This window comes from Seriola aureovittata, chromosome 15 (genome assembly GCF_021018895.1).
Source record: "Seriola aureovittata isolate HTS-2021-v1 ecotype China chromosome 15, ASM2101889v1, whole genome shotgun sequence".
NCBI lineage: Eukaryota > Metazoa > Chordata > Actinopteri > Carangiformes > Carangidae > Seriola > Seriola aureovittata.
The window spans coordinates 16,940,824-16,967,846 of record NC_079378.1 but is presented as its reverse complement, the minus strand read 5'-3'; the positions used below and the strand labels follow the sequence as shown (position 1 = coordinate 16,967,846).

The 27,023-nt window shown below is 40.7% G+C and overlaps 1 protein-coding gene across 1 annotated transcript in view; it reads left to right on the top strand.

The window, feature by feature from the left end:
• LOC130182930 (neuronal tyrosine-phosphorylated phosphoinositide-3-kinase adapter 1) overlaps positions 1-27,023 on the top strand; it is a 32,750-nt gene that overhangs the window by 2,799 nt on the left and 2,928 nt on the right. The window contains exons 2-6 of the mRNA XM_056398145.1: positions 13,911-14,158; positions 22,701-23,068; positions 23,148-25,031; positions 25,148-25,390; positions 26,537-26,640. Of these exons, the coding sequence (XP_056254120.1) occupies positions 13,971-14,158; positions 22,701-23,068; positions 23,148-25,031; positions 25,148-25,390; positions 26,537-26,640 (2,787 nt within the window). The 5' untranslated portion in view covers positions 13,911-13,970. The remainder of the gene's footprint in view (positions 1-13,910; positions 14,159-22,700; positions 23,069-23,147; positions 25,032-25,147; positions 25,391-26,536; positions 26,641-27,023) is intronic.

Genomic DNA, 27,023 nt, shown 5'->3' with positions numbered 1-27,023 from the left:
AGACTGATGGATGTGAGACAGACGTGGCAGATGCTGACATTTTAAGCCCATTCCTCTAGTCGAGTGGATCCCCCTGTCTGGATGAGCAGTAATGGATTTATTTATTTATCTATTTGTTTGTGGCTGTGGGTTTCCTGTAGCACCCAAACAGAATTTGACCAGCAGAAGGTCAATAGGTTGGTAAAAGTAATATGAATGGCTGCGACTGGCTAATTGTGGAGGTATTTTAACATCAATACTGCTGTAGATATGGTTAGCTGGCTTTAGTGTGCATTGTTTTTGTTTTTGTTTTTTTGAAGAGGAGAGCAGGTGCTTCATCCATCTGTGCTTTCACCATCTTGATTCTCAGCTCTGTCAGAGACAGATCAGAAATGATGGAGGAAGAGTGTCTCTGCTGCAGCATGGGAGCAATGTGAGTGACTCCTATCACTGAAAAATTCAGGATTTATAAACTTTGCTTCTGGTTTTGTTTTCATCAGGCCAGTGATCATCATAGTGTGTGTGTGTGTGTGTGTGTGTGTGTGTCTGTGTGTGTGTGTGTTTCTACTCTGTGAGTAGAAAAGATCACTGTTTTTCTTGTTTGTTTACCTCTGAGGCAGTTAAAGTTTGCCCCTAGTGGTTTCGGATTGAATCTTGCCACAGTTTTCACTCCCATCACTCTGCTTCACCTCCCCCACCACTTACATGCTGAGTAAATAACATTTGAGTCAAAGTGATTAAACAGCCCACTAGAGCTGAAACAATTAGTCAGTTAGCTGAACAATAATTTCATTAATTTTTTGAGCAAAAATAGTGTAAAATGCTACACATTGTAATATGTATGTTTACATGTGTCAACCCAGAGATAATTGGAAACCAACATTATGTAGAAGTTTGCTGGTGTCTTGGAATTGAATATATTATGGAGGCAATGGTGGAGTGCCATTACATATATACAGTGCTGTGCAAAAATCTTATTCCTATCCATCATGTAGAACCATCTGTCTCAAATTTATATTGTATGACCCAAAAACAAACAGCCAGTCATAAAGAACCATCTTCAGAGACAAGAAGAACATGGAGTCCTGTAGCAGAGCTCCGATCTCAACATCACGGAGTCAGTTTGTACGATTACATGAAGAGACAGAAAACACTGAGACAGCCTCAATCCACAGAAGAACTGTGCAACTTCTCAGAGTGTAATGCTTGGAACAACCAACCTGCCAAGTACCTTGAAAAACTACACACTACCTGTGCAAGTGTACAGAGGAGAACTCGTGCTACTTTAAAGTTGATTTGATTCAGTTTTTTTCTGTTTACGGCACTTTGTATGAAATTCATCGATATATATAAAAACTAATAATACAATTATTTTTTTAAAATTCCTCACTATACATTTAGTGTTTAACACTTTTGCACAGTACTGTATATTTTGTAAATCAGCATGGTAGTTAATCTATTGATAAAGCAGTAGATGTCTTTGAGGGTTGGAATTTTCTTTAGTTTTATCTTGCTATTAAATTTCCTTGTACACAGAGTGTGTAACACTTGTACTGTTTAGACACAAAGTTAGCAAACTAATATATTTTATAACATTGGTAAGAGAGACTTGTAAGAGAAAGACTGTAAGACACTGGTTAACAATAAAACAGCAAGGGCAGAGATATCCTTCTACTTTTTACTCCCTATAATGAAACTCAGTAGCATCTCGTTTTAGACACTCTCTTCTTGCCTCCAGTTTGTAACACAGGTTTTACGTATGTTAAGAATTTGTAATGTCCAGGACCAAGCTTAGATAACCCAGGTGACATCACTATGACATCATCACAGTTATTTTCTCTTGACAAAACTTCTCAAAAAGCCACAGACGGAATCATATAATTGTTTTCACAGAGTGAGAAATCACAGTGGGAGTTTCCCTTTAATCTTCAAGTGTCTGTCATAAATGTAGGTCAAATTGATTTAATTACTCAAAACTACATTTTTTGTATCATTTCTGTGCTGCATATTAACATGAATTCATTATAATAACAATAATGTTGAATCAAATGATCCACAACGTTGTTGGTTCTATTTCAAATTAATAATAATAATAATACATTTTATTTAAAGGCGCCTTTCTTGGCACTCAAGGACACCGTACACAGTTACACAAATTAATATCATATCCCAACTTCCTGTTAAATTCAACAATAAGCCATTTGTTTCTTGTGGATCAAATCAACTTTTTCATGCGCTTGGGTCATTCACAGTGTTGAATTGTTAATATGTCTAAAGGTAAAGGTTCTCCCTGGTGGCTCCTTGATTAAAGGGCATGCCATTTACCAGCGATGTCCTGGGTACAAATCTATATACAGTCTATGGTACAAACCCAGTCTTGGACATTAGATAGATATCAGCTCCCTTTGTCTCGTGTTTTTTTTTGTCCAGTAAAGAAAAAAAAAGAATTGAATCCCATTAGACTTGTTCAGCTGAGATTCCCAAGCTACAGTCCCTCTCTCTAAATAGTTATCATAAGGGCATACAAATTACCCACTCTACTTTGGAAATGATTGCCATCTTTAGTCTCATGGCTTTTTTTTTCCTGATGCACTGGATGCGGTGGCTGAAGAAAAAAAAAAAAAAAATAGAAAATCAAAATTTAAATGGACAGACAGCCCCTGCTCCCACTGAGGGAAGAAAGCAGAAGGAAGGATGACTTTGCTCTACAAATGACCACAGACTCCTTGGTGCTGTATTTTGAAGCTGCCTCTGCAGCCACGTTGCTGTTGTTGTTGTTGTTGGCTTGCTGGGTGCTCCTCACTTTAAAAGATCATACATGCGTGTCCCTTGTCTGACAGGAGGATGTTTGGGATGTATACAGCCAAATGAGCCAGTGAAAATTCAGAGTAAATGCTCCCTTTAAACGCTTTCATTCTGGACTGTAAGCATCTTACAGCATCCAGTCTTCACTGCAGTGTGTAGTCAAAGGGAATGATGTGTGGTAATGATTTCCTTGAGGCAACTCATCTTTGTTAATTTCCTCTCTGTTTTCTTCTCATTAAACCTTTCAAAGTCATTTGCATGGTGCCATGCAAAATAAATAAAGTCAGGAGCCAACAGTTCCTCCTCTCTTGTTGGCACAGAGGTCCCAGTCTCAAGCCATGTTAATCACCACAATATTTATCTCTATGCAGTATCTTCCACATGGAAAATATGCATATATTTGGGACAGAAAACAAACATGTTTACATATGTTTGTGTGCCATTTATTATTTTTATTCTGAAGAAGCCCTCAGGAAAGTTATATCAGTGGCATTATGTGAGAAAAGTAATTGGCAAGAGCTGGAATTACATGGGGGGGATATTGTAGCTCGATTTGAATTATACATGTTGCGGCATGCGTAAATGGACATGAAAGTGGTCCAGAGTCTTGTGTTAATGTCTCTATTCTCATGTGTTCTAATGTGCTACATTTAAACCTTCAAAATACCTTGAAAATGTCCACTAAACCATTAAAAGGCATGAGACATAACGGTCATGGCAGTTAGTTGCAAACAGTGAAAAGTATACTTTATTCCACAAACAACATTGTCCTTATTTCTTATTGTGTCATGTGAATACATGTGTCTGAGACTGATGTTGAGCGTAATGGTCTTTGAAGTGTCTCACAGTTATAATTCATTGTCTGCGACATTCCTAAAGGTCACAGTAAACAAGCAAAAACTCCGGGTTCAGCAACAGTGTGTGAAATAGGTTATTGTACACAGTGACTCCAGAAATGCTAATGTGAATTGCAGGATAGCTTAAGTATGTGCTGTAAATGTCAGAGCAATCTTAGTTTGTACTGAAAAGAATCCTGGCTGCTTGGCTAGGTGGCAAAAAGAAATCCAGCTCAGATTTTATCCACTGATTTCAAATACAAAGATGTTGGAGGTTTTTAAAAAAAAACACCAAGACTGTGGGATTTTGTGAGCCAAACCTATGGCACTGAGTTTTTTGTTAATTTATATAGTATCCCCTTTATACACCCAGCTATCCAATTTCTGTTTTGCAATTATTTTAAAGGTATTGTTTTTATTATTAAATAGCCCTGTAATAAGTTTCAGCATTTGGTAAATTAAGATGAAAATCTGACCGAGACATTTAAAATTGCCATTTTCTACGCAATTCAATTCAAATTAAAAAATAATTTTTCAGATCGGAGACATTGCTGCATCAAAAACAGTCAGCTGAGATAACAGAAGTGAAACCATATAAAGCCTGCACAAGTGTTCGACTCTCATTTCTGGATGGGAGCCACTTGGGCCAAATCAAGTCACTACACAAGCCACTCAAAATCATCTTGTGATGTTCTTCCATCTGCTATTTTGTCCATGCGTTCAACCGAACTACAAGAGCACGAAATAAGAAAACACCGTCAGAATCAGACACCATCCAGTGTGAAATCTGCTATCATCTGCCATTTGTCCCAGTTAGTGTCTTTTCATTTCTCCTCTGTCAGTGCAGTGAACAGCAGGAATGACAGGAATAGGAATTGCTCAAGTGAGACTCTGAGCTGAAAACCTGCCAATCACACCTGTAAGGCCAACGAACCTGTCCATTTTACCACTTCTCTTGCTTCTCAGCTTGCGGTGCAGGCCATTAAAGTGCTCATACTGATTTTCAACAACTCTCGAAAGTGCCTCGTGATTTTATTCGCATTAAAAAATAAAAAAAAATAAAAACTTTAGAAGTGGCAGTGTGAGTGCTTTACCAGCAAATAGAGTTGTCACACAAACTCTATGCTATCAATATGTCTTACAAAATCTCTTGTACTGAGTTACTGTCATGCTGGTGAACACTGTGGGTTAGAAATATCCAGGCCATAAGAGACATGATCTGTATGTAATGAGATGAATGAGTGGGAGAGCTGTGTGTGGGCATGTGTGTGTGTGTGTGTGTGTGTGTGAGATAGAGAGAGAGAGTGTGCTTATGCTGTGCAACCTACACTATGACTCGATTATCGGGGGATTTTGAGCACAAGGAGTAGGATGATTCAAATGTTGGAAGACCACTTGTGGCCTACCTGGCTTTGCAATCACACCAACGCTGCTGCTGCTGCTTCTGCTGCTTTTGCTGCTTCTGCTGCTTTTGCTGCTTCTGCTGCTGCTGCTTCATCTTTCAATCAAACCAAAGCCAACTCAGCAAGTGCAACAGCATGTTTATTATGATAATATCAACATGATATTGGAACAATTCTGAAGTTTCCTTGTGTGTGGTAATGTTTTGATTTGTTTTTTCTTTCCATAGTTAGTCAAAGGTCCATTTTGAATTCTACATTTTGAGGCTTTCTGAGGAAGTTCAAAGCAAATTGCATGCACATGCTCAGGAAAGTTATGAGTCAAACTCACTACAAGCTGTTGAGAGGCAAATCATAAGTCTAGTTTACAGGGATGTTCAGCTGATCCTTGTTTTACTGTGGGCTATTGGGCTTTGCTTAATTTGTTTCTGAATAGTTTATGAGTTTGTCATGTAGGGGCAGAGACAGCCTATGGCGCTGGAGGCTGTGGTGTTTTTAGCCTTTTGATTGGTGAATCAAATAAAATCAGAATCAGTAGTCTTTAAGTGTGTATTGTTACGTCTGGCTCCTCTGGGTCATAAAACAGGTTCAGCTTTGGTTTATATTGTCCAAAGCGTTTGTGTGGCACGGTCAGAGAACACAAGAGATTCCTTACTTCCATAAAAGATGAGAACATCGTGTACTGTGGGAAAGATTTATTTTTAAACATGTGTAGCATCATTAAATATATCTGTCTGGATATTTTCAACATAAATTTCCTGAAAATAAATATCTAGAAAAAAAAAAGGTCTTTAAACTGAAGAAACTAACAGCGGGGCAGCCAATACTGCTGGGTAATCCACATCTATAATAAGTCAGACCCTGGTTAGAGAGGGATACTGAGTCAGTGAAGCATGTGCAGCTGTAGAGAGTGGAGCTCTTCCCTTCATGCACGAGCACGAGCATCTTCAGCACTATACCTCACAGTCTGCGATTCAGCAGCCAAATGCAAAGATCAAACAAAATAGAGACTTAATGTGATGGACAAACTCTTGAGATTTTACTTATATGCGGTGCTGAATAATGTTTTTGAAAGGCAGACTATCTTGAGGGAACCCTGCAGAAACATTTGAATGCTGCGATTTTACAGTCTTTCGTCATACCACATCCAAGTGGCACGGCTCATGCTGCACGCGTTCTGAGTATCCCAAACAAATGGCGTTCTTCTGATTCCAACGTTCCAATCTTCCTTTCATCTCCTTGCCCCTCTCCACGTGTCACCCGCCCCGAGGGCAACGTGTGCCCCGGGTGCTTTGTTTTTCTGTGATGTGATGTGGTATTTTCGCAACATTTACAGCCCTTATGTGTGCGATATAGAACGTAAACAACATAGACTGAATGGAAATGAGTCCAGTGCTGTATGAGGGCTTGTGGATCTGTAAGCTGGTAAGTGTCCGTGTATGCTAAGTGCTTTGGGTCACCTTGGTTACTGCAGAGTCCAGCAGAAGATGATGAAGGCAAGGGCAAGCTGAGGTGGGAAATGGGGATTGGAGGTCATTCACTGGCTGCCTCTTTTAGACCAGAGAGAGACTGGCGTTATTTTATATATGTTTTTTTATTAACTCGATCTCAGGTTACACTCAGTAACTGCAGCTCTTCACATTTTCAACTATTCATGATTCACACATTGTAAAGATGTTTACTTATGCACACACACACACACACGCCGACAATAATAGATTCATTTGTTGGCAAAAAAGGTGCATAGTTGAGACAAACATTGAGCATCTCTGCAAGTCTGTTGTGTGGCTCAGGGCTGTGTCCTGGTAGCACAGGGCGAGGGGGAACAGGGAAAGCTTTTTTGTGGGATATTTTTGGTTGCAGTCCATGAAAGATTTAGTGGTCACTCAGTTTGTACAACGCTGAGGAAGAGAATCCAAAGTGTGCAAAGTGTCCTGTACATGTATATTTAAATAAATGTATTTTAGGGTTTGACCTCCAGTTTTTTGTGTTAAAAAAAAAAAAAAAACAGAATAATGCAGATTACTGTTAAGGTTTAATTTAGTTCATGTGACTATACACATTAAATACTGAGGTTTGTTTTTTATTTCATACCCAAAACATGAGAAAGAGGTCAAGAGAAAAATTCAACAAAATTCCTCTACGCCTCTCATGTGCCTTCCACCCCTGGCCTGGAGTGATACATCAGCCTCTACATCTTCCTCTTCCTCCTCCTCCTCCTCCTCCTCCTACTCCTCCTCCTCCTGTCCATTCTCATCAGCCACAGGCATTTCACTGCACAATGCAATATTGTAGAGCATTCAGCACATAACAACAGCTCATAAAGAGAAGTTGAGGCGTGCTAGCAGCAAAGAGCCCCCATACTTTATAACCCAGAGGTGAAAATAGTGATTTCTGGTTTTGTGATGCACACTTGGGGAATTATTTTTAATAATCTCCTTTTCTTCTTACCTCAGACACACTTCAAAATACATATTAATTAGGCTAATAAAAATGCTCCCAGGTTTTCATATTTTAAATTTGCACAATGCCTTTGAGCCTGGTTAGTGGATCAGAATATCCAGCACTGCAACATTTTTCAGGAGATCTGGGTCTGAGCAGATTAAAGGAGCGTCCTAGAGCAGGTGAAGAAAATAACACAACGAATGGGAGGGAGAACTCCCATAGTAACTGTTATAAACAGAAGACAGGTCAAGCTCTCAGTAGCATCTGGCTGGTTGTTGATGTTGTCGCACACGCTACAGTGAGAGAGGACTCTGACGAGCTTGAGCAGGGTAAGGTTTTACCTCAGGTGACTGTTTTGTTGTTAGGGAGGGTTAGATTGGTTTTGCTTGTCTCCTAACCTGCGTGTAAAAACCGACAAAGCCATAGATGTTGTTTGAAAGGTTTTCCAGCCTACAGGTCAACCTGACAGAGTGCAAACTTTTCAAGGATTTTGGTTTTAAAAGGTTCAAAAAACTCAGCGAAGTGAACAGAACCGAAAGCAGAAACATCAAACACAGTATTTGCAGAATGTAATGTTCAATAAGAAAAGAGAGGAGATTCAAACCATGACCGATTTATTTTCTGTTTGACAGGTGCAAATTAATTTATCTTTAAAGGGCTGTAGGGTTGATGTGTGAATGATGACACTTTACCACCACTGACACTAGGTGAACCATGTGAAGGGCATGTTATGAAAGGTTTGAGTGTGTCTGTGCGTTTGTTCCGATGTGTTAAAAGATATCCTGTCCATATCAGAACAGTTCTGGTGAATGTTAATTGTTAATGGTGTGATGCAGCATAAATTATCTGACAGACCAAATGTTTAGGAAAGTATCTCTCACTGCAAGCTGAGCTTCTGTTAACAGAAAGTGTGAGACATCTGGCCATTGATATTTTGCAAACATGTTTGTACTTCGTCAGCACAAAGTTGACTTTTGTAGAATGAACTTTTTGTCCCTTTGTCAGAGGACTCTGTCCCTTATTTATTGTACTTGGTTGAAATATGTAAATTATAAAATTATTTAAAAAAAAAAAAGTAATAGTTTGACATTTTGAGAAATTTTAAACTTATGTTTTTTGCCAAGAGTTAGATGTAAAGATCAACACCACTCTCATGTCTGTACACTAAGTATGAAACTGCTCCTAGCAGCCGGCTAATTTAGCTTAGCACAAAGAAAACAGGGAAACAGCTAGCCTGATTCTATCCAAATTGCCTGCCAGTTCTCAAATCAAACAAATGAGATATAATGCGCTAACTAATTATCTTTACAGTTGCTGTAAGGCAGTCTTTATTATATTTTGACTGAGCCAGAAAGGCTTGCTTTTCCCCCTGTTTTCAGTCTAAGTGCTAAGCTAAGCTAACTTGCTGCTGGCTGTAGCTTCATATTTACTGTACAGCCATGAGAGTCTTATGGATCTTCTCATCTAACTCTTTGCTAGGGAACATTTCCCCAAACCTTTTCTTTTGGTGTAATTCAGTCATGTGATTTGTTTAGAAAGTTTGACAGTTCCCCTCTGTTACAATTCAGCTTATTAACTTAGTATTATTCCATATTTATTCAAGATATCACTGTACAAGTATCACTGGCGCGATCATGCTATGATGACCTATAATCGCAGTCACTGTCCATGCTGTGTCTTTAATAGTCTGACATTAAATTAGTTGTGCATTTCAGTGTGAAAAAGTAGATTTTAACTGGGTGTTGCCTTACAAAATAACATCAAGGTCATTAGACAAAGAAAATAATTGTCTCAGTTCTCAGCACTGTTCAATATTTATTCTCTGAAAGCTGGTTTTGCTTGGCCAAATGTTTAATAGTGATGAAATGACGCATCTTGTCACATTGCACAAGCCTCTGCTGTTTAGGGGTATTTGGTAAAAGACAATAAATAAAATAAACAAGTAGGGACTTATTGTGAGTCTCAGAAACTAAAAAAAACAGATAGCCTATCGATTTTTGTTCATGTGGTCAACAGTTTACTTAGCACCAGATTAGGTGCATTTCTCACAATCTAACTTTGATCAGAGCTTTGTAGTCATCTCATAAAGACAACTGAAATGGGTTGGCCTGAAAGAAGCAATGGGCCATTCTTACAAACTGAATCATGTACTCGTTATCTGTCTGATAGTTTTGATCAGACCATCAAGCACATGTGGAAGTCGATGTTCGACAAGAAACACATGAGCATTTGTGAGTAGATTTGTAATTACAACCAGTTTCTTGAGAGGAACCAGCTGTGATTTAATGGGGCTCCTGTTTTAGTATTCCAGTCCTAGCATTATCAGCTGGTGCAGATATTCTCCAAGCGCAAGCTCTTAACATCTATTTTACTTCAATGCTTGCCCTGCTACAGGTGATAAAATGTTACTGTACTGCTAACATCTACATCTGAGGTTTTGCTTAATATTTGGCTTGCTTATCTCTTATATCCAGACATGCAGCTGAGGTGAGAGGAGGGATTCAGCTGACAAAGACGATAATTCAAATCTACCTTGAAAACATTAAAGTGTGAATTTATAAGTCAAGTTTCCTCGTATGGATAGGATATGGAGAATGTGTAGTGTAGCTAATTAGATCATTAATATTAGTAGCAAGGTTGTATGTTTACTATTAGATACAGATGCTACCACTATTTAAGATACATGGGATATGCTGTTGGAAGATCAGGTACAAACGAAGCGGCAGTGAAGTTTAACCCCGGGTTCATCACGTATGACGAGGCTGACATCCTGCTTTGTGCATATTCAGTGGCTAAGGAAGAGATGCATGGCTGGCAGTGTTGCTAGGAGACCACACACAGCGACTAGTGTGAGAGGCTTGATTTCACCTCCCTCCCCCATTCTTGTAGCCTGGCTGCCTTTCACTGTTTTTCTATCCTCTCTTTCTCACACTTGCTTCCATTTGCTTATTCCCTCCACTCTCAAATCCCCTGCTTCAACATTTCCTTCCATCAGTCTGTCTCCAGCACGTTTTCAGCCTAATCGTATGTATCTTCAGCCTCATCCATCCCTCAGTGACTCCCTATTTATTGGCTTCCCCCCTTTTCCACCGCGCCCCCTCCTGTCTCCTTCCCTCTGCCTCGATCTCTCCTTCTCTCTAGCTGTATGCATCTCAAGCTGCTCATTCTCCTCCTGAGCATTTTGCTCCGTCCTTGTACACTGCTTCCCCTCTGCCTCTCTCATCCTCTGTCCCTGTCGCTGAGCTGCAGCGCTGTGTCTGGCTCAAGTGCGCTGACTGTGGTGTGTAATTTGGCTGCGTGGTTAAGTTATGATACCACTGGTGGCACTGGTGGCAGGGAAAAACTGAATAAACTCAAGCATATGTACAGTATCTTGTGTTTTCAAAATATATCAACTGATGAAGTGAGCCGTAAAAATCAGCTTCTTTCCTACTTACCTTACTTACTGTCACTACTAAGTTGCAAAGTTTGATTGCAGTAATTTAGTATTTAATTCAGGCTTATAGATGCAAGCATGTCAATCCTAGAACTGGATTTGCAGAGGAAGGAAGATGATGTCTTTAATGGACAACATGCTCTATACTATCTGCCCCTTCAATCTAGTTGCTTGTATTCAAGCAGCTTTGCAAAGGTAAATATATGGTATGACTGCTTTGTTCTGTAATGAAAAACGGAGAGTTGTTATTTCAAATCAAATTTTCTGTGGATATAAGCAAAACAGAAAGGGATAATATACCCCAAGGTAATTAGATGTGTATTTTAAATATGTTTCATCGAAATATTGCCCCTGTGTCAAGGCCAGGCCAGTGCTGTGATGTGTCACACCACTCTGCATCGCTACTGCCTCACTCACATTGAGGTGCAGCAACACTAAAGGACCACTTGCTGAGGTGGAGACTTGAGGGCAGAGGGCTGCAGTGCAAAGAGTTCCAGAAGTGTTAAATTCAGTGGCAGCAAAAGATAAAAAGATTTCAGGCAGTAAATACCAATAATACTAATGCTTTCTTACTCTCAAATGTTTTACAGTTTCAAATTTTGTGTGGTTAATGTTCTAAATTCCCTGTCATCAGTAACTCACACTCAAATCAGCTGCTGAGCGATTGCAATTACTGCTTCACACCCTGTCTGTATGCATGTGTTTAGCATGTATGGGGGATTCGAGTATGTGTGAGTGTGTGATCTGTTTGTTTATGTGCATGAATGAGTTGTCTGCAGCGCTGCATGCAGATCTAGTTATATGAATCATGGCTCCATCTGCCTCCTGGTTCTAATGAGGAATTGAAGCGACTCCTGACTCGACAGATGCTCCTGAAACAACTTGCTAAATGTTCTGAATTTATTTGGGATTTAAAGTGATTCCAACCTATATGAGTGCATGTTTTGTTTGGGTCTTTAAAAATTATGTCTGTTGCCCAGTTTGATGAGACAAGGTTCTCTGTTATGAAGTGGAAAAAATGCCATAGGTATGAGTAAATAACTAAATGCAGAAATAAATGCATAATAAATACATTTTGGTAATGGATGTGGTTATTCCTGTATTTTTTACATTTATTTATTTATACATTTCTACATTCCCTTATTTCTGTATATTTCTGCGTTCATTTAATTATTTATATCCACATTTATTTATTTCTGTCTGTATGTAAATTGGGTAGGCGGTCCTACCTCAGTCTAAAGCCAGATTGGTTACAGCAGTGTGATCATATTAACTACTACTGCCTTGACTTCACTGGCACACAGGAGAAATGTTGAATACAGAAATAGATACATAAATGAATGCAGAAATACAGAAATAAATAAATGTAAAAATAGAGAATTTTTCATCACCAAAATGTAATGAATTTATTTATTTGCATGTATATATCCATTTATTTATTTATTTATACTTAATGGCATTTTTTTGTCCTTCATAGTATGTGGATGTAAGATGAAGATCTGCTGGTTCTTTTAGCTCAGCTAATTGCACACCAACCCACAGCATTTAATGCGGCAATTGTAGGGCTGCCTGCTCAGCTGCCAGATCCTAGAAACCCAAATCAAAGCTCCCGTTAACAAAATCCCAACCTACAGTCGCAGCTCCCTAACCTAATTAACATTGAGTCAGCAAGCATGGCAGCAGCAGTGGTCGGGGTTGTGGTCAGGGCTGTGGGATACAAGAATAGCAGTAGCCACGCTGACATGCTGGATGACATGCTGAGCCGTGACAAAAGAATCACACACAGCTACACAGCTCAACATGCTGCCTGGCCCAGGTGACAGTGCCTGATGCTCCCACTGTGGAATTTTTTGTCTTTATAGTGAGACATGGTTGAGATTTTGAAGAACAGTAAAAACACTGTGCAGTTGTGTTGTGTGGTAGATGTGGTTTAAGTGGTCCTGAATATGTACAGAATTAGATTAGCTATTACACTGCTGCAAAATGTAAATGTCATGTATTTTTTATTCCCTTTTCATGCCGCTTGCATCCTTAAACAAGGAGTATAAAAGCATAATTTAGATCTCATTACACTGGACTCGCATGCAGTTTCATTGTAGCGCATTGTGAATGCACATCAGAGATCTTTTAAAAATATGAACTAGAAAAAATAATTGGTTATATATTTAACTTTATTTACCTTTCCTGCTATCTTCTCTGTGAGACAGAAAACCTGTCAATATGGGCCATTAACATAATTAACCAGCAATGTTGCAACACAACCTATCAAGCTCAGCTTAATGCAAATCATGAAAGTGAAAATGCAAATGCAGTTCAGTTCAAAACAAACTGAAGCAGAGGCACCAATCATAATGCTCCTGTGTCCACTACCAAAAAACATTCTAGCTCTGTTTCTATTTGTGATGGAAAAAACACTGGAAACATGCATCAGCTGACAGCTGCGCTTTTCTTAGCCAATTGCGTTGCACACTCACATTCTCCACCATGAAAAATACTGTTGGGCCCTCAGATATCTGCCCCACAACAAGCCTGACTTCTCATGGGGGGAGCGTGAGTAGGAAGCTGTGCATGCGCTACATATGACAAACCAGATTACTGTCTGGCTAGCAGACAGGCTTAGCTAGGCCATCCCAGGGCCTGCAGCCAGAGATGCTCTGCAGCTGAGTTACCATGCTTACTCAAATATTAATAACTGGATAATGAAAGTATAAATAGTTTTCATGTGATACACTAGAGGTAGGGATAAACAAAACTGCAACCTCCATCATCATGCATCACTGTGTCTTTGAAGACTTGTAGTAATGGGCAGGATTGCTTGCTATGACACAGTGAGCTTGATAAGCTATGACTCCCCTAAAGTTCTGCCAGTAATTTGGGTTTAATTATTTGGGTTTCATAGTCCCATCACAAAGTAGTCACTGTCAATCTTGTCAGCTGCAAGAAGGCTGGGAAGCTTTGTTTTTTAATGATTAATGAGCTCAAACATTGCCCTTGTTTCTTTTTGTTTAGGTGAGTTGGAGGAGGCTGCCTGTGCCATACGTCTCCTTCTCCCAAGTCTTCTTCTATACCATGAGCTCTGGCTCAGCCCAGGATGTGGCAGTCGAGCATTTCCTGCGTGACATAGAGAGGCGAAGCAAGCGGCTACACTGCGCTGTCATAGGCTGCGAGGAGGAGCGACCCCGCAGCGACATGAACCTGCTGTATCGTAAGAGCCGTTTGGACTGGAGGCAGAGGGACCAAGAGGGAAGTAAAAAGAGGTGAGAGGATCAGCTCACAGGAGCTCTGCATATATGGAATTACATTAGGGTTCAGTTCAGCGGGGATATAAACCTCTTAGCCGGCGTGAATGAGTTTAATTTCAAAATCTTAATTCCAAGCACAGTTCATGAAGTCAGAGGGGTTCGCCTGAATAGAATTGGGCAAATTTGCATAACAGCAGTTCATAATGATGTTAATATGTTCCATAGATGAGATAAACTACTATAATGTCAGCTAAAATGGCAGAAGGCAAAAAGGGGCCAAAACCAATGAAAAAGGAAATTAAATACAGTTGTTGCTTCATTTATCTCAATACATACATGATTATTTTGTCTTTGAAATTACATTTATTCATCAGAGGTTCTGACCTTTAAGGTATAACGAGACCAGTTGTTTTATTTCACAGCAATGTCACATCACATGAATTTGTGTCATTCACTCCTTTAACAGTTTTCCCATTAAGCAAAATGAAAATACACACATTCCCTTACAGCTCTGTACAGGACGTTTTCCAAGAAAGGGTGAAGAGAAGAGAAGGAGTGAATTAGAAAACCTTGCCTGTAACAAGCTTTTATGAAATATGTAGGAACAACAGGAAGTGCAGGCCTTGAAGCTGAACCTGTGGTAGAAAGTACATTTACTCAAGTACTGTACTTTTACATTAATATTTTTGATGTGCTTGCACTTTACTTGAATTTTTCTAATTTATGCCACTTAAAATATTTTACTCCCCTTTTTACTCCACTGCATTCATCTCATTTATCTGACAGCAATAGTTTTTACTTGAGACCAGTTCCGGTTCCCAATCATTTTTGGCCTGTCATATTTCAGATGTCTGTGAGTTGGTAGCAGCTCCACCAAATAAAGAATTCTCTCTAAACTTCTCTGATGCGAATAACTGTTTGAGGTCCAGAGAGGTCAAATCATCCAATACTTAACATAAGCAAAGATTACAGAAAAGTTGGTGAAAAAAAAAAAAATCAATATAAATTTACGTAGCAGAACTTGTCCTACACCATTAATTAAGTCACGACCCCTCAGATTTATCTTGTGACCAGCACCCTTAGGTTGGGAACCATTGGACAAAGCTAACGCAGCCCTGTCCAGCTATAATATTAAAGTGCTACTCATGCATTTATGCACCAGTATTCCCAATCTAATAATGTCAGATATAATACACTTGTGGGGGCCATTTTTATGCAGATTGAGTTATTTTACTTTCAATACTTCAAGTGCACTTTCCTGTTTATACTGTACTTATGTACTATACACACTGCAAGGTGCTGTGTGTATTCGGGGCTGTAACGACTAATGACATATCAGATGCAGCTCCTGTCTTTGGATGTCGTCCAGCACAAGTGTCAAGTAATCATAATAATTCACAACACAGACTAAGTGCTGGTCTTGTCAATAATGTTAATAATAATTAAATCTTGTGTAAACATTATGTGATTTAGGGTCAAATAATATGTGATTTGTTTAAACTGAATTGTATTTAGAAATGCTGAAAGACAGCCAGACAATTAAAAACAAACAAATTAAGTTATAATAGAACTATTTCCAGCACTCAACAGAAGTGTCAAAACAGTTGTCAGCAGCAGAACATCATCACACTCTGAATCATAATTTGGTCATGACAGTATTGTCTTGAAAAGTGTGTGTATGCCCGTGAGAGTGTGATCTGATGTATCTGAGTGCATGTTTGGGTGACAGGACAGATGAAATGTTCAAATTGTGAGTCACCTATAATTCTCCAAATCCCACGTAGTGTATGGGGCTATTTGTGCCACTGAGGCGAGGGAGGACATCAAAGACAACAATTCAGTTTGTTTAGAAGCGTGTTCCAGCACTTTGAGTCACAGCGGTAATTGGAGGCCCTCGTGTTGGCAGCAAAGATCAACGTCATGGCATCATCAAGCCAGTGGAGGTGTAGGGCCGCAAGTGGGACAGCGGGACATGATCAGCGATGAAAGCAGAGCCGAGTGGGGCCAGAGCAGCAGAGGTGAGAAGCAGGACATGACCAGTGATGATTACGGACAGAGCAGGGTCAGGGATGAAACCACACAGGGGACAAAGGGATGGAAACCAAATGGACTTGAGGCAGGATCAGGGCCGACTGCAGAGCCGGTTGGAGTGAGGGAGGTGGGGTGGGAGGGGGGCGGGACAAAGGAAGCAGTATGAAGGGCACTGGGAGACAGTTTGAGATCTCAATGCCCTCAGGAGAGACATCACATTTTTAAAGCAGAGTCGACTGTTGAGATACAGAATGGTAAATAGATGAGTTTCAATATGAGTTTTAAAAATAGAGACTGTTTCTTATGGCACTTATACAGGCAGACAGACTATTCCCAGTAGTGGTGACTGGTGGAGGAAACCTTGCTGCCAGCTGAGGTTTTATTAATTCTTGCACAGAATTATGAGATCAGTGTGAATGGACGGCCACGGGTGTAGCCTGGCAATTTCAATGTGTAAACTGAAATATGGAGGACCAAAAACAGCCTTGCAAATCCCTTTAAAGCAATTAATATTCAATGTGACAAAGAGGGATGAATAAAAGACAAAGTTTTCTGTCATTAAATGTATGTAATATAATGGTGCATGGTTTGAATATATGAATTCTTTTATAAACAATGCAATTCAGAAATGAAATTGACAGTACAGCGTTTTAATGGTAAATAGATGACAGATTTCATAAATCAGTTTGATACAATTTTTAAAGAATAGGGTAAAATTATTGTTTTTTTTCAACCTGAATTTGAAAGTTGGTTTCCCATTTATAGTCAAAGTCCTCATTCACATCACACACTAATGTCTTGTTATGGCAATTTCTTTTGCTATTAATCAATTAATCAATTAACCAATTTTTTATTTTTTATTTTTTGTAAGTATCCAGGGTAGGATGATAAATGGTTATAAGTTGTAAGTCTCTTTTAGATCTTGATCTATTTGCAAGTGCAAGGCCAAGTAGTGAGGTGTGATGAGAAATAACTTGCAGTCTGCTCAGTATTCAAGTTAAGAGTAAGTCAGTTTAGGCTTTACAGGCCTGAAGTGAATTAATAAAATGTATCTGAGTTTTGTATTTATTTTTGTAAGGAATAATTAGATTTGGAAATATTTCAATGCTAAGAGATAATGCAGCTTCTTCCTGAGGATTAGCACAACACTCCACTTATCTTAATGACACATCTGAGAGATTATGAACAATTTGTTGTTGTTAATTATGAGGTACAAAAAAGGACATTGTAAGATTTAAAATCTACATAATTTCTCTTCATTTCCTTTAGTGACACTGAACAACATTACAAATTCAGAGCAAAGCTAAAATTAATCCAACTGTATGAAATCATTGACCTGGTACTCACTATTACAACTACACTGTGTATAAGAAAAAATTGAGAAAAAACAAAACTAAAATTTTGAGTTTGGTGATTTAACTTTATTTCTTAAGTTTAGGCTTTGAGTTAGTCTACTCCAAGTTAGAGGGACATTTTACATCCTCAAACCACTATCCTGCCAACAGTCACAATGAGTCTACGATAATTGTTCCTCAGTAGGAGCCCTATGACGGAAGTGCTTTATATGAATAAGGTCACTACGGTGCAGGAAATGTCTTTGTGCAGACATATTGTCATCATATTTTACATCATTTTAATTTTGAACTGAAAAGAGACCATCTGACTTCTCTGAGAGACATTTATAAAAAGACACATAATGGCCTCCATCATGTAACTTTTTCCATATTGTCAAAGCTGGTGCACGCAGGTAACACAACACCAGCGAAGGGCCCAAATGCAGATGCTGTAGCAGAGCAAATGCAGTTCACAGATTTATTTAAAAAAGTAAACAAAAGCTTACTGTATAAGATGGCGAGGCAAACAAAGACAAACAAATCCAGTAAGCGGTGGCAAGAACCCAGGAAACAAGCGAAAAGGGTCAACATACAGGTAAGCCAGGCGAACATGTGGACCCAGGTCATGAAGCCCACATTAACCAAACAAAACATTCTGGCAGCTGAAAGGGGGGAAGATAAGATTTTCTATATACACAAGGACTAATTGGCAAATGAGAAACCAGTGGAACAGAAAACTGGCGGGAAAAACAAAAACGCAGCGTGAAACCACAACAGACACATAAGGAAAATAATTTCAAAATAAAATAGGAAAAACTTAACATACCACGAAGCTCACAGAGGGGCAGAGCATGACACAAATAAGGAAATATTGCATATTAGGAAAAATAAGAAAATAAGCAATGTTTCTTAATGACCTAATTTAATGAGTTAAGTAAAAATCCATTGGGCATTCAGTCAACTGAACTCATGAGTTTAAGCTCTGAAAATGGTAATTAAACAATTTTAACTAAAGTTAATACTATAGTTCTGCATTCCCCATGTTAAGAACATGTTAACAGAACTTTCTCACTTTGTATTGGCTTACAAATTAAGATTTAAAGTTTTCTAGCCTGGCTTTTGCCAAAACATATTAGTTTGATTTGTTGGCACAATTTCTATTTTTTACTTGAAATGGTAATAGGCCTAATTTAAATTGCTATGGCCTAACAATTTGCAATTGTTATTTATGCCAAAGAATATAAGTTGCAATTTTTACAGCATATATATAGAACAAGTCTAGGTCAAAACCTAGTTTATGGCTGGACCATGTATGGTCAATGTGCAAAATTGAGGACATAGGTGAACACGGTACTTTCAATGGAAAGTAGCAAAGACCTACTGGAAAAGTCACTAATTGTTGCTAGATGGTGTAATATGTTAATTAGAATATTTGTGACATTATCCCGTCGTATTGGCATTCTGCCTATTGTCAACCAGTTTGTATCAGTTCTTGCTCATGGGCCAGTACTGGCTACTCACTTTTAAGAAAAGTAGCTAAGTTTTTTTTTCCAAAAGGTTCCTGGATTTGTCACTAGGTGCATTTTTGAAAAAAGTCGGTAAAGGCCAATGGGAAAAGTCAAACACTTGGCCAGCCAATGGTGTAACTGGGTGTAACTTTATTACTCACTCAACTCTATCACTCACTCAGTCAGTCACAGACATTCGGGGATGTAGCACTTGACTGTGGCTGGTCTGGTCAAATAAACAGAAAACCAGTCCGAGATTCACATGTGTGTTATCTCCCTTTTATGAATACACCAACTCCACAAGAGAACCTTAACATCTGGATCACATGGCACGCCCCGAGCTTTAAAATCTGTTCAGTTTTGTTATGAAAACAATTTATTGCATCTGTCATGGCAACTGAATGTGAAAGTGTTCCTCATCATGTCAGCTTGCCCTCATGAACAGAGAAAAACAGTCCTTGACATATAAAGAAAAAACTTTAAAGTGAAGGTCAATGTCTAAGATGACTCTTAAGTTTCAGGCAGACAAAGATAGGTATTGTCTTGTTGTGGAAGCTTCAAGGAGTTCATGTCCGTGTGGAGATGGAGTCATAAAAGGAAAAACATATTTCAGTTGCTTCAGGGGAACCTACAACTATGTGTCACATGCTGACAAATAATACTACAATAATACTATTAGAAGAATCAATAGAGAAAACTTGTGCTTTATTGCTTTGAGTCAAGCCAAAAGGCAGTATCACTTCTTATGTAATCTTCTTCCGGTGACAGAAGACGAGTCAGATTTTCAGTTTAAAACCATGCTGGGGACAACCCATAACTTTAGGCAATCAATTAAAGTGTCAAGTATTGTGTCAGATATGTCAGTGAAGTCCAACAGAATGAGGACAGCTACACATTTAGCTGCTCAACCTTAACTCATCTGAAACTTTAACAAGAGACGACTTAACTGCTCTGCTTTGCCCTCAAACCAGAATGGGTATTCTCAAAGATAATAGTTTCACAGATAGTCTCATTCAGCTGTTTAAACATAAACCACTCTTAAACTTTGCCCCAAGAAGGTAAATTAGAAATAGGACGGTAGGTGCTAGGGGCAGAATTATCTTAACTGGATTTCTTCAACAAAAACTTTATCACCAGTCTGAAAAGCTTCTGGGAATGTCTTCCACTCTGATGAGGGGGTAGTCTGTGCAAAGATAAATCTAACAAAGGTGTTCTTCAAAAGGCTACAGAGCAGCAGTGGATAACTTTTGATTGACAGGGACAATGATGTGCATTCCTCCTTCCTTCTTTCTGGAGCATACTGTCATGAATATTTAACCTTTGCTGGCAGTCGAGCGATTTTCGTGATGACAAATACAGAAAATTGTATTAAAGCATAAATACTTGCGCTTGATCATATCGTAGAGCATTTTGCTAGAAATCATGTAGAGCTGCCTTAAATTTATGCAGGCAAATAATTTCCTGATTTGGACAAACCGAGAAAGGTGCAGACGAAACTTTCCTGAAATATTTCTGATCTATTCTTGATTAAAACAGCACAATGGGTAATGTGAGGATAAGACATCTGCACAGTATAAGAGCTATAGCCAGTAATCAACGCATTCTGAATTAGCAATTTTCAACTCATTCTCTAGTACCAATTTTCATTTGAATAGTGCACAAGAGTCAGAAACACAGTTAGATGAGAAGAGGGATAACACTCTACTATCTCTCTGCTTAGTATATTTTATGTGTGGGACTGTTTAGCTCCTTGCTAAGAAATAGTCCCACACATATAACCCCCTGAAAACCACAGTTTTTGTAGGCATTAAACAAACAAATGAACAATTCTTAATCTGTGTGCTTTTGAGATGTTGTGAAGTAGATTTTGTTACCTTCAGACAGAGCCAGGCTAACAGTTTCAGTCTTAATGCTATGCTTTATGCTGGCAAGAAAGTGAATTAATGTATTTCTGAAAATGTGAAACTAATGCTTGAAGTGTTGGTTACTGTACATTAGGGTCCCAGTGTAAAGCAGCAAGAAATAGAAGCGAATAAAGAGGTGAGGGTCCAGATTTTTGAACAGTTCAGTCTCGGTTGAAGATGCTGAAAGATTCTTCTGCCCTATGAAGAAGTAAGAAAAGAAAACAGAGCACTTCAAGGTGCTAGAAGGAGCTGCTCAGCCTCTGTTCTGGGCTATATTTGGCCCTGTAGTATCTATGTCGATTGTGAGGAGTCACAAGTACATCTCCACAGGCATTCAAGGGCACAAACATACTCGTACAGATGCAAACACACTCTGTTGCTGAACCACACACATAAACACACATATTCAAGCACTGACACACACTGCCTCACACATGAGGAAGAAAATAGGAGCCTCTGTGTTCTTCATGATGAGCAGCCCCGATACTGCTTCTGCTGCTTGCAATGTTGACTACAAACTGTAAGCTCCAATTGTTTTCTTCTGTGCTTCACTGGATTGCAACTGATCAAAAAGTGAGCGCTGCATGACCCACAGTCATATGTCACCATTATGTGCTATAATGAATCACTTACATGCAGAATAATCATGCATTTGAGGAATTTAATTACACACTCAGAAACACAATTTCTCGCAGCATCAAATGTGTGGACAGATGTGGATAGCCAGATGCGTCTGTGCTGAGATGTGATCAAAACAAACCTGGAACAAGAATCGGCCTTATGAGGCTGTGATTTCCTCCTGCATCACTGCAGTGAATTCTGGTATCTTTCCTTCTGATAGTATTTCCACCACCACCTTTTTTTTGCTCTTCTCTGACATTTTGTGTAAGTATAGTAACTTCACAGTAGCCTTGTTACTAAAAAGTTATATGGGCAAAGCAAATAAACCTTATTCGAGCCAAGTCGGCTTTAAGGCCAGGGACATATCTTATGTTGCTGTGAGAGGAAGCAGCATAACACACAACATCAGAAGCCATTTTGTAATCCTTTGGTGAACTCAGTGGGTCATCAAACCTCACAGTTTTATATCAACAACCTGAACCACTGACACTGATGCCTGAACTGTGCTCTGACTAATTTATAACACCCTTCAAAATTCATTATTCTTTTATTTTGATGTTAACAAGACCATAGAGTTTAATAAAAGGCATATACTGCATGTTTTACATGCTCTGTTGGGGAGTGACAGTTTGGTAAACACTGTGATTTATTTGTCAGATTTTTATTTTTTATTATTTGTTGTTGGCGCTCGTATCATTGATGATTTCAAAGACAAACCATCACATAAATGAAAATCACAACTGTTCCCATGGTAACAGATTAAATGCTTCTGGCAAAAACAGACTACAGATGTTGGCTGAGGATATAAAGATATAAAGAATAAGGGAATTCCAGCAACACAGTGTACACAGAGAGTTCTTTGGGAATTGATTTCCTAATTGAATCTGTTTGAGGGGGAAGCAGATGTGGAGGAATTCAGATGGAAAGATATGTGAATGCAAAAGATGGAGGAGCCTCCAGGGCTTTCCCTTTTGCCGTGAAAGCCCTGCAGGCATTTCTTTATTGAAAAAGCAATGCTTGAAGACCAAAGACAGAGTGAGGAAAGAGGGAGGTCAATATAAAGGGTAGTACATGAATGTTTTTCACTTCACTATGATTTTTTCATACTTCAATATTTTACTTCCATCCACACCTTCCCAACCCCATTCCCAAATTGCAGCTCTACCCAAAACGACCCTTCAGCAACCGTTGGCAAAGTCCGAGACTTGGCTTCCTTCCGCCGGCACTTCCGGATGGGTTTCATGACCATGCCGGCCTCCCAGGACCTGTCCCCTCACTCCTGTGCCTCCGCCATGGCGCCACGCTCGCAGTCCTGCCATGCTGTCGGTGCCGGGGACACGAGTCTAGAGAACGGAGATTACTCTGACACCCAGTCCCAACATGGTGGCCGCTGCCCCCCAGCCAAACCCAAACGCCACCCAAGCACTCGCCTCAGCTCTTCGTCCGCTGACAGCAGAGGACCTCCTGAGACGCCGCCCCCGCCTCCGCCCACTCACTCACAGGCCAAACACTCAGAGAAGAAAAATGGTAAGAATGTGTGTTCAGGTGGTTATTCTGCTGAAAAAAATGATCTATTTTCTTGACTTGCTTTTTTTTCATCGTACAGCCATGAAGAAGTCTGACTCTGGAGAGATTGGAGCAAAGAAGGTGCCTCCTTTAAAGCCCAAGAGAAGTCCCAGCACCCAGCTTTCCTTTGACCCTCTTCCTCCACGTGTGCCTCCTGCCACATCCTTGCCTTTCCAGGCAGCAGACTCTCAAAATCAGACAGCAGACGGGGATGATGAGCCAGTCTATATAGAGATGGTGGGTCAAGTGTTCACCAGAGACAGCCAGACGGCCACCCCCCACCCTGTCACCCCTGTGGCCACCACACCTGACTCTGACTCAGACCAGAGTGAGGCCATTTATGAGGAGATGAAATATCCGCTGCAAGAGGACAGAGAGTCCCAGAGACACCTCCCTCCCAAACATGAGAAACTGAAAACCTCTAAACACTTCCATGTCACCCCCTCCTCTTCCAGCAGCTCCTCCTCTTTGCCCCGCCCCTCTTCGTCCTCTCCTTCCTACTCCAAACCCAAAGCTACTGTGTCGATTTCTCATTCGTCTCCTCTGCCTTCCTCTGCATCCTCCACCCCTGTCCCCCAGGTCCTCTCCACCAGTCCGCACACCCCACGTGCTCCTACTCCCTACCTGCTGCAAGGGAGTAAATCTGAGCCTGAGGCCAACACAAAGATCCCAGCCCCTTTCCCCAATCTTCTACAGCACCGGCCCCCGCTGCTTGCCTTCCCTCAGCCTGCAGCAGCCTCCAGCGGGGTTGGGGTGCAAAACAAGGCGTCTGCTTCTGTTAAAATGGGAACTCAAACATCCAGTGTGACGACTCAAGCCAACGCCTCCTCCTCATCCTCTTCTAATGTTCCTGTATCCCTGTCAGGCTCCAAGGAGTCATCAGGAGGATGTGCAAGCCAGCAGGACAAACACAGCAGAGATTCCCAGTTAGGCCCAGCTCCTGGACTGAGAGCCAGGAGTCACTCCACACCCTTGCCCCCCTCCTCTAAATCCACCTCACCTTTCTCCCATCACCACCACCACCCTCACCATCGCCCCTCACACTATCATCACTATCGCAAGCCAGAGAGAGGAGACTCTCCTGCTCCAACCAAGAGCAGCTCTCAAGGTTCAAACCAGGCCACAGTCCAGACCCAAACCTCAAGTACAGGAAAGGAAGGCAAGTCTGTTAGCTTCCTCTTGAAGTCCGATAAAGGAGAGAGGGATAAGGATAGGGAACGGGACAAAGACAGGGACAGGGACAGGGACAGGGACAGGGACAGGGACAGGGACAGAGACAGAGACAGAGACAGAGACAGAGACAGGGACAGAGACAGGGACAGAGACAGAGACAGAGAGAGGGATAGGGATAGGGATAGGGGTAGAGACAGGGACAGGGAGAGAGACAGAGATAAGGAGAAAGACAGAGATAGAGACAGAGATAGGGATAAGGACAGGGACAGAGAAAGAGAAAGGGATCGGGATAGGGATGGAGGGCCTCACTCCTTACAGATGGATTGTGCTACCACCTGTAGCAGCCAAACATCTCAAAGCAGCACCAGCTCAACCCCTACGCCATTATCCTCATCCCAGCGTCCTCATTCTCGCCCACATCTCCGCTCTCACACTCCACACGGCCTGCCAGCGTACAAGCCGCCCTCTTCAGACAGCCCACTGCTGTGGACCTACCCCTCTGGTGGCTTCCGGAGGCCGCCGGCTTACGAGAGCCTGAGAGGGAGTTCTCAGACGCCGTCTCTGCAACAGCCCTCGAGCCTTACTGGTATAGGTGAGGGGGCGTCCAAGGCTAATGGAGGGTCTGCATCCCTCCAGTCAAAAGTTGGCTTCATGCCCTGGGACAGCAGTGCCAGCTTAGCTGCAGATGAGGGGTCTTACTGGCCTATGCAGAGGAAGTTGTCCTTCAGCCATGGGAGCAGAGAGACAGAGAGTAAGTCAGAGGTCATTTTGAATAAAGGGTGCTAGAGATGCTTTATTGAAAAAAAGGCTTGTTAACGTATGTTTTTCTTCATTGAAATACTCAACTTGTTCATTCCCCTGTCTCAGAGGATGAAGGGCGTGCGTGGAATGGCAGTGCTGATGCCCTGTTAAGGATGGATAAAGAGGATCTTGGGATCGGGTCGCGAGGCGGCCACTCAGGCATCCCGGTCCACTTCAGTGGTGCCACCAGCAGGGCCCTTGGTCACAGTGAGTCCTTGGCTGGTGTGGATAGCAGCCTTGGATTCAGAGCCCTACCCAGAGTAGGGATGCCTCTTCCCTGCCAGACCTTCCCTGCCTGTCGCAATGGAGGTAGGCAAACACAGTGTTCATAATCTTTTACTCACAGACCCTCACCACAACATCCTATTTAGAGAGGAACTACGTCAGTGGATTTACATGGGGATTCTTCTGCTGGCTCAGCTTTAGCTCTTAAACTTGGACAGCTTACTTGTTTTTTGCCATTGTTTGAAATCAAATGTGGTTTTAAACCGCCAGAATTTAGGAAAGGATGGAAAACTAGGAGAGACTAGACCCCTCCTCTCCTCTCCTCTCCTCTCCTCTCCTCTCCTTGCCTTCTCTCTTCTTTTCTTCCTCCAGTACATCCTCCTGTACTGAAGTTAGTCTTGAAGCTCTGTGTCTCTTTGTCAGCCTCTGCATCTGCTCTCAAGGCCTTTATCTGGAGATAGACAGACAGTGCTTACATTGAGAATCAGTGCAATACTTTCCTTGAAGCAGAGCCCATAAAATAAGTGTTCCATAAACAGGCCCATATCCCACACACATATTCATGAGCCCTGGTCCCATCCCATGGTGTTTAGGATTTACATTGTGACAGACCTGGTTGTATAAAACACTTTAGAACTAACTTAGATTTAGTTATGTGAGCTAAGTACATACACAGTGGGCAATTTACAGGTAAGCCTTTAAGCAAAGTGATATTACAGAAATGTTTAAAGCAGTCACTGACTTTAACACAACATTACCACCAACAATACTTAACAGTCTCACAATTAGATCACTTTTGTAACTTTGTGTTAAACTTATTTTTCACTTTGCAAATATGTTTTTTAGAAGACTGGATAAATTACACATTAGGTTCACACCACAAAAATTAAATCACGTTTTCCTGTCCAATAAATTTAATGGGAATTTGTTTACAAGACAATATGCGATACCCAGCTGACAGACAAACACTGAGAGAGTGAAACAGTGAAACAGGAACAAATCTCAGCGGAAACTTGTCTACATTGCTTTAATACTCGTTCGCAAGTGTATGGGTTCTTTATAATTGTCTAGTAGCTTAAAATTAAATGTGTAAACACAATGTACAGAGATTGTCTCAACTCACATGAGTATGGTTAGACATCCACAGCTCTGTGTACTGCGTTAAAATGAAAAGTTATATTTCAGTGTTCTCATTAGCAGGCACACAGTGTAATGTTTGTTTCTTCACAGAAGTGGGGCGGCTGGGCCGCTCCTCCTCTGCTGCTGGAGTGAGACAGGTGGGTGGAGATGTCCAGAGACAGAGCAGTCTACCAGCACGAGAAGCCCTGAATCAGGTGAATATATAGTATAATACCCGTCCTTATAGCTATAGACTCTATTAACTTCATTCATGGTAGATTACGGAGTGAGCATTAATATTGTTCTCATTATTACTTCCCCTCCTGCTAGATACAGTGCTCCTGCAGATCTATTTATAGCTGGTAGATATGCCCCCATGAGCAGAATAAGGTTCTGGCCTGCCTGAAAAGAGTAAGAGCTTCAAAGGTACATGACGTAGGTTCATATGTAATCAGTGACTGAGTAGTGGATGAAAGAACATGCTGTTCTATGTTTTGGAGAGATGAGCTGCATTCTTCGACCGGTGCATTTTGCCCAGATTCTGGCTGCATAGCAAGTGCTGACGCAGTTTGAGTGTGCTGCAGAGACTGTCTGCATG